Genomic DNA, 8,727 nt, shown 5'->3' with positions numbered 1-8,727 from the left:
ATAATTTTACTTTTTATTCTTCATATTTTATTTTAATCTTTGATAAATTAGTAAATTTTGAGTTTGTTATATAATAAAATAATAAATTTTGTTTTAATCCCGATTAATAACAAATAAAAATATTATTATAAAATAAATATAAAATTGACTAATTTATCAAAGATTAAAAAGAGTTCTAAGAATTAAAAATAAAATTATTATTTTACTAAAAACTCAACATAAAATAAAAATTTATTTGACAACAAACATAAAAATTAAATATTTATTAAAAATAAAAACATATTTAGGCTTATCAAATAATTAACCTAAAAAATAACATTATTATATATCAGTAAATTAGTAAACTGCATATAAAAATTAAATAAACTAAGTACCATGTAATTGGGCGAATTTTTGGTGATAAGATTAATTTAATTAATTAAAAATATATTTAAAATAAAAAAAACAGTTAATAAATTATTTTGATACAAAATTATGATAAAATTTAGTTCCCAAAATTTAATGTCAAAATAATCAAGATATATTTTCTAATCATTTAAACACCAGTAAACCAAAAAAAATAAAATCTGATAAAGCAAGAGGGTCGGGAAAACGACAAAACCCAGAAACCCAGTGTCAGAAATACCTGCAACCCTGCGAGAAAGAAAAGACCAGACCAGACACACACACACATTACATACATTATACAACATTATTGCATACCACCACTACTACTTCTTCAGTTGTTACCGGCAATAGCCGGTGACCATCTGTTTTCTGGAAACCCTATAGCTCTTCGTCCCTGGTGATGAGTTTGCACTTTGTTTGTTCCTTGTTTTGAAGGGAGAAGAAAGAAAGAATCTCTGTATTATTCACTGTAGCGAGAGAGAAACAAAGAAAGAACCAAACAAGGGAATTGGAGTGTGCGTGCTTTCAAAAAAACCACACACACACAAACGAACACAAAACCCGTACCTCAATTTTCTCATTAAAAATCCCACTTTCTCTCTCACGTATCTATCTAACTGATCAACATAGAAACAACATAGATAGATAGAAAAAAAGAAAGAAAAAAGAAACCAACCAAACCACTTTCTCTCTCTATCATGCTTCAATACAATAACATCACCATAATTACACATACCCTTTGGTTTCATCCACTCTTTTCATCATCGTCACTTCACTCTTCTCTCTCTAACATGTGTTGAAGAGAGCTTCTTCATTTTCTGCTTCTGTGTTTTGTGCTTTGTGTATTTTGTTTTTGTTTTTGTTTTTGTTTTTGCTATGGCTGAGGGTTTTGAGGCTTACCATGTGCCACAACAAAGCAGAAGAGATAAGCTTAGAGTTGTGGCGACACAGAACCAACAACATGGTCTCATTGAGCCCTCCTCGACTTTGCTTCCTTTGTACGACCCTTCTTCTTTTATATCTTCTGATTTGTTGTTGACGAGCTTCCACAACGGCCAAAAACATAACTTGGGTGGTTGTGGTGTGAAGGAAGAACAACGTGCGAATTTGATGATGGGTTTTGCAGCAGCAGGAGGAGGAGTTGTTATGAACAATGGCTCTTCTTCTTCTTCGTGTTGTTCTTCTAACTCCTCTTCTGTTTCTTACTTGGATCCTGAATCGTCTTTGCATTTGAACCAAGCCACAATTCAGGTTATTAACAACAACAACAGCAACAACATGTTTCTCTACCAAGCACAGAACCTGAGAGAGTTTGATCAGGGTTATAATAATAACAACAACAACAACGACGACGACAACAATAATAGTGAGATCATGGTGTTTAAGCCTGAGCCTTTGTCTTTGTCTCTGTCATCACACAACAACGGTGTGAATCTTCAGCGATACGGATCTGTGGTTTATGGTGATAAGGTTGGTGGTGGTGGGGTGATTTATGGGAGTTCTGGTTTGAATGAGGTTTCGAGGTGCACAGTGCCAATGGGGCCATTTACTGGCTATGCTTCAATATTGAAGGGATCGAGGTTCTTGAAGCCTGCACAGCAATTATTGGAAGAGTTATGTGATGTTGGTGGGGTTTGTGCTGAGAAGATTGTGGCTGATGCATCGTTGATGGAGCCTATTCCTCCTCCACAGAGTTCAAGTGAAGATCCACTAGGGGATCATGGGGGTGATCAAGGTCGCAAAAAGTCAAGGCTCTTAACTATGCTTGATGAGGTTTGTGTTTATGTTTTAATATCATCTTTCTTTTTTTTCTTCTCTTCTTGGTTTGTGTTATTTTTGTCACATTAAAATTTTGGTTAAAGGTTTTTTTTTTTTTGTTTATTTCTTCATGTTTGATGCTTGATGTTCCTCTTGATTTAAAGTTAGTCATTTTGTCCAGTTTTGTTACTGTTTTTAGTTTGGTTTATCCAGAAGATAAATGGGTTTTGAGTAAATTAAATTTGCCAATTTTTGTTTTTTTTAAAATATTTTTAAGGTTTTATAAAAGTTTGCTCGTGATGTCTATCTATCATTAATGTATGGTTAGTGATTCCTTCAAAGTGGAAGGTTGCTTAGATTCTGATTGATTGTGTTGAGTAAGCGTGCAGTATATGATGTTATTTTTTTTTATTATGTCATGTTGTTATTGTAATTTATAGCTTTCATGGATGGTCTTTTAACTGTACATTCTATGTGCATCATCAAGATTCTTGTATTTCCTGTGATGGATGGCCTCGGTGAACTCAATTGTCCTTTTGGAAAAGTTAATGGTAGGGAATATATGCACGAAGATGAGCATGGTATTCGTAAAGTGTCTGTCAACTATATAAAGATTTCTAATGTGACCATGACATCCAGTTTGGGAGGGATAATTTGCATAAAGTTGTTGAAGGAATCCATCGGAAAAGATTTATACTCCGAAAAAGTGTGTGTTGATATGATCATGGGGTTCAAAGGTTAAAGAAACTTACATACTTACATGACAAGGTGTTTTAACTTCATGTAAGGTTGGCTTAATTTTTATTTATTTATTTTAATTGACATATTGCTGAAGATCTTGATGCTAAAATAGTGTTTTTGCTGGAAATTATTGTTAATAGATTGTTTTTGCAAGAATTGTCTCATATGATATGGTGCATATTTGGCGGGTGTATTGATTCTGTATTGGGATATTAGATTTTTTTATATGTTACTTTTTCTGATTGGACAATATTAATGATAAACTGTAGCATGTATGGAATGATAAATGTGTCATTCATGGTTTGTGATGTTTATCTAGTATGGAAACATGCAATATGTTTATATCATTTTAATAATGTTTATTAATTTTATATGGAAAACTATCTTTCTTCTCATGCCGATGAAACTAAAGTATACGATAAATTTTAATCTTAGACCACAAAGGTATCCCTTAACAAACTATCATAGCAGCTTCAGGCATATAAGTACTATGAGCCTTAATAAAAATGTAAGGCTATGTTTGAAATATGTTAGTTAACTATGGCCTTGTAAAAATGTAAGCTTTAATGTTATCTTATGCATTGTTGTTTCTCAAATTGATCTTGGTTGGGTAATAGAACGGCTTTAAGAAAAAACATTTACCGCCTTTGGTTTTTCTCTGGTTGAACCTATCACTGAAAGCCATTAATCAGAGTTCAATTGTTTTTGAAGAAACGTGTGGTAGAGAAAAATGTTTATTCTGCCACATCAAGCAAAATGCTTATTTCAGCTTATTTTCTATGTCCGATTTTGCATTTGCTCCCTAATAAATTTTTGTTTTGCAATGAGTCCCTAATAAAACAACAATTTTTGTTTTTGGTCCTTGATACCTATTTTAAGTCCCTAATAAATTAGTAAATTTTGTGTTTGTTCCATGATAAATATTTCCCATTTTTTATTAATACAAACTAAAATAAAATTTGTTAATTTATTAAGAAACAAACATAAAATTTTCTAATTTATCATGGACTAAAACAAAATATCAAGGATAAAAAATAAAAGTGTTATTTTACTATGAACTCAATGCAAAACAAAAATTTATTAGGGAACAAACACAAAAATTGGATATTTATTGGGAATCAAAAACATATTTAAGTTTTTTTTTTATTGTAAAATTTCACCTTATTTTCTACCACCTCATTTTTTACGTGTTCCTGCTTAGTGATCGGTTTGGTTCCTTTCTGGTTCACATAAATGTGAAGGAATTTTGATCAATTCTTGTGCTAGAATTGAAATGGTGTAAAAGTCATTTAGGTTGAAGTGATGTGTGAAAATCAAGACCTTGAACATAAATTTATAGTATGTAACAGTGAAGTAGTAAAGTTCAATATTTCTTTTTCTTTGAAAACATTAGATTCCATATATTATCTAATTTTGAAGTGGATGAAATTTGTTACGGATGAAGTGAAGTTGTATTGTACCAAGTCTTATTTTTATTTTCTCATTATAGTTGTTTTCCCAAACATTTAAAAAATATTCCCTTTTTTCTGTAATGCTATTACTCATTTGGTTGATTGGGTCTGGTAAATTTGAGACATGCAGCTCTTCGGATTTGTAATGCACATAGCTTCCTCCCTATTATTTCTCAAATGGTAAGCATATTAAGATAACAACAAAGTGTCTATTCTTTTACAGTTCTCTAGAAATTCAGAATATGTGGTCAACCTTCAGGCAGTCCCAAGTAATTTGTGCAGCATTAGCCGCAATATTAAACTCATAAATGTGGATTTTTAGAATATATGTCAGCCAGCAAAGTTGATATAAATTTTATGGAGTCATGCTTGCCAACAGATAGGACTTCTTGCTATCAATTGTTGCATGAAATTCCAAGTCATCCACCCTGTGTCTGGGTCTTTTAGATTCAAAGTTATCGGATGCAAAGGCTAGGAAATTGACTAGTTTGTGAGGTTTGGGTAAAGTTTTCTCATATGTACTTTGCATTTAATTTGTTTTTCTTGTTGGAGTGTCTAGGTAAATATGTTATTTAATTAGTATGGGGAGCTTCTCATGTGTTGCCACAAAATGATGTGAATTACTTAGGGCCATATGTATCTGATAGGGACTTGGTTAGTCGCACGTTGAGTAGCATGCACTGTTTGGTGGAGTACTAAAGTGACTTTGTTCTCTGCCCTTGATAGCTAGTTTGTAAGAGAGGGTTTTCCAAGTGCTTGGATATGCTTATCATTGGAACAAGACCTGGCTGCCCTTGTTTCAAGAAGAGCTACCTACGATGCACACATGAGTGCAGCTGGCCACTTCAACCCTCAGTTAACCTCACATTGCCTGCAATTTGGCAATTGCATTGCAAAGCTACCACAATCATGACTACTACTGCAATTTAAAACCAAGTTGGTGTTGTTAAGGATTATTAACCTTTCTATGTTCTTTTATTGAGAAATTGATAATTCTTGCTGGGAAATTTTAATCTGGTCTTCAATTAGACCAGGAATTGATTGGGCGGGTAAATGTCATTTGTTTGTTTTCCAAAGTCTAGCATCTGGTATTTTCAGTAATATGCCTCCTTTGTCCCCCAAGACGAACAATATTCTTGAATTGGGCCTTTATGATGATAACTATTATGCCTAGACTGGAAGAGTATATTAGTTCTTTTTACCACTAATATTATTTATGTTGGTAAACGCAATTTGGTACATGTACCCTAAATTCCAGAATTTTCTTGTCCAAAAATAGATTCATTTATGAAATTTCAAATATCAGATTATCTAATTGGTGCTAGTATACCACCCAATTGGGATGTACGGACTTAAATTTGGTTGTTATAAAAAAATTTCCCACTTGTTGGCCATGTTATTTGTTATGTAGCTGTATCCTGTTTGAAAGGTGCTAGGATGCGACAGTGTTCACCAGCTGTGAGGAATTTCTGGTGCCACACTACATTTCTCAATTCTCAATTTTCATTTGATAAATCATGCTTCAGTTAAAAAAAATCTAGAACTAGTTATGTTACAAATGTTGATAGTTTTACAATAACAAACACGGTAAAGTACCCGTGGCCAATACGGACTTCATGTTTAGTTCTTTGTTTAAGCCTTTTATTGTTATATGGTGGGTTAATCAAGTAGTCTCTATTAACCATTAGTTGAAATGAGATCTATTCTAAGCTCTAGCAGATGGTAGCATGAATAATCATTTCTGCTTTCATGTCAATGCTAAGTTTATTGCTTAAACAGGAGCAGCAAATTTCAAGGAATTCCTTAACTACAATGATGCTTGAAATTTGTCCTCATTGTGAGAATTGTTGTTCATTTATCTTGAACAGGTTTACAGGAGGTACAGACAATACTATCAGCAGATGCACGCGGTAGTAACTTCATTTGAGTATGTCTCTGGCCTGAGCAATGCAGCTCCTTATGCAAGTTTGGCTATAAAAGCCATGTCCAAACATTTTAGATGCTTGAAGAATGCCATTACTGATCAACTTCAGTTTGCCAATAAAGCTCATTTTCACATCAGCAATAACAGGAAAGATGAATCTCCATGGTTTGGCAACAGTGATAAAGGCCCTTATGGCCAAAGGCCTGGGTTTCTTGAGCACCAACCTGTTTGGCGGCCTCAAAGAGGACTCCCTGAGCGCGCCGTGACTGTTCTGAGAGCTTGGTTGTTTGAGCACTTTCTGCACCCGTAAGTGCCATTTAATGTTTATTAATATGAATCACAACGCTTAAGTTATGCCTTGTTGGATCTGGCTCTTTTGAAGTAAGCAACTCACTTTCGAGGGTAGAGTAATGTTGAAATGAAAATCAATGATTGATATTTTGTGCACACGTATAACAAATCATGAAATGTGCCGAAATATCAACAGTTGATTTCCTCATCAACAATTGGAATTACTTGTTTTATCCTTACTTATTTTAGAGGGGGGGTCAAATACGAATTTGCTATATACCTGACATGATTTTGACTCCCCTACCAAAACTATGCATTATGCATTTATATACATTTGAAGTCCTTTCTTGTGTTTATGGCGTTTTGATTGCTTAGTTACTTGTTTTCTCTTCAGTTATCCCACTGATACCGACAAGCTAATGTTGGCCAAACAAACTGGTCTATCTCGTAGCCAGGTAAATATTACTGATAAAGGTTCCATCCTTCATTGTGTGTTTGGTTTATAACTTATTTTGAAGAAACATTAGCTTGTGTTTTGATTATTTCTCAAAAATAATCTCTACCCGAACCATTTCATTCTTATTGGTTAAAGTGTTTGTTCTTCTCATGTTTGACAATTTCTATCTGTGTCAGGTGTCTAATTGGTTCATTAATGCAAGAGTAAGGCTCTGGAAGCCAATGGTGGAAGAAATACATTTGCTAGAAACACGGCAAGCTCCAAAGAATCCGCAGAAGGAAGAGCATTGCAGGAACAAGCTAAGTGATCATTTGCCTTCTGATAACTCCATTGTTTCTGAGAATCCATCTACCTCCACAGATAAATTTCAGGAAGCTCCTTACAAGCACACCATAAACGAACTTCCTAATGTACCAATTAGGACTCAGGAACAGCTGAATCTACCCTGCACAAGCAATCAGCCAGGAGGAGGGGGTGTTGGAGTGAGCATGGGTGGTGGCAGTGCTAGCAATAGTGTGTCACTCACACTAGGCCTTTATCAGAATCATGGTATTGGTCTGGCTGAACCTTTCCCCTTGAATGCAGCGCAGCGATTTGGTGTTGCTCTTGATACCAACAATGAAGGCTATGTTATGAGTGGTTATGAGTCACAAAATAGGCATTTTGGAAGAGATGTCATTGGAGGACAACTGTTGCATGACTTTGTAGGCTGAAGAAGGTCTTCAATGTCTAATAACGGCAACTTCTTTGCATGGAGTTTTAATTTGATTGGGGTGATATAATACTAACCATGTTTCTGTTGTGCTTTCATGAATTATCCAAAAGTTAGAAGAGGGATTGGAATGTTGTTGCACTTTGTGGTTATGCTGGCAATGATGAATGAACCTTTTCCAGTTACGGGGGACTTTAACCGGTGTTTTTTTATTGAGCTCACTTGTATGAAGGTTGTAAAGGGGTGCGATTGATACTGTGTCATAGAAGATGTGATGATCCAATTCACCTTTGTGTTGTTGACCTTAATTGCTTGGAGTAAATCCAAATGTTCTGGCTATTTAAGCTGTTTGTAAGTTTTTTTTTTATATACTTTTTATATATATTATTATTGTCATCCAAACCAGGTAAATGGATTTCAATTTGTAATACTTGAAATCTTGTTCGACATGATTGTACTAGTCATCATCATATTAGTAATATCTTCGTGTCTTTATGCTGCAAATGTAGTTCCTACATATAAGGAATCTGCAGGTTCTCATGTGCACTAATTGAAAAACCCTTTGCAAAGATCGATGCCTACAATTAATTAATCTCTATCAATTATGTAAAATCTTATTCGTTAATCTCCCTATGCTGATTACATTTTTGGATTATGTGATGTGGGTCATTGCATGCAGAACTCTAAAAATGTGTCTAGTTTAATGGGTTGGTTCACTTAACTAGTTAAAAGTATGGGCTATGTGAGTCGGTTCATTTTGGTCCACTTAGTCAAGTGTACTCTTATGTGGTCAACTTTCAAGCTTAATTTTCAATTATTAACTTATTTGTAATTCATGCTAAGTTCATCCTTAGATCTTTTTTTCTTTCCCAAAGTTCATCCTTCAATTAAGAAATATTTGTCTACTATTTTATTATAAATTAGAATATACTTCAGAAAAGTAAATGTTTGTACTAATTCACTCCCTAAATTAGATATTTTCAATATTTTTCCTTTTCGCTTTTCA

The 8,727-nt window shown here is 34.0% G+C and overlaps 1 protein-coding gene across 1 annotated transcript; it reads left to right on the top strand.

The window, feature by feature from the left end:
• Positions 1-445: 445 nt before the first annotated feature.
• On the top strand, positions 446-8,221 carry LOC100798496 (BEL1-like homeodomain protein 9). Its single transcript, XM_014773613.3, has 4 exons — positions 446-2,160; positions 6,206-6,567; positions 6,947-7,007; positions 7,186-8,221. Exons 1-4 carry the CDS (start codon positions 1,264-1,266, stop codon positions 7,720-7,722), a joined length of 1,857 nt encoding a protein of 618 aa, XP_014629099.2. The 5' UTR covers positions 446-1,263; the 3' UTR covers positions 7,723-8,221.
• Positions 8,222-8,727: the final 506 nt, after the last annotated feature.

Source organism: Glycine max, chromosome 3, assembly GCF_000004515.6.
Source record: "Glycine max cultivar Williams 82 chromosome 3, Glycine_max_v4.0, whole genome shotgun sequence".
In the NCBI taxonomy this organism is placed as follows: Eukaryota; Viridiplantae; Streptophyta; class Magnoliopsida; order Fabales; family Fabaceae; genus Glycine; species Glycine max.
The sequence above is the reverse complement of the archived record's forward strand: the minus strand, read 5'-3'. Positions and strand labels throughout refer to the sequence as shown.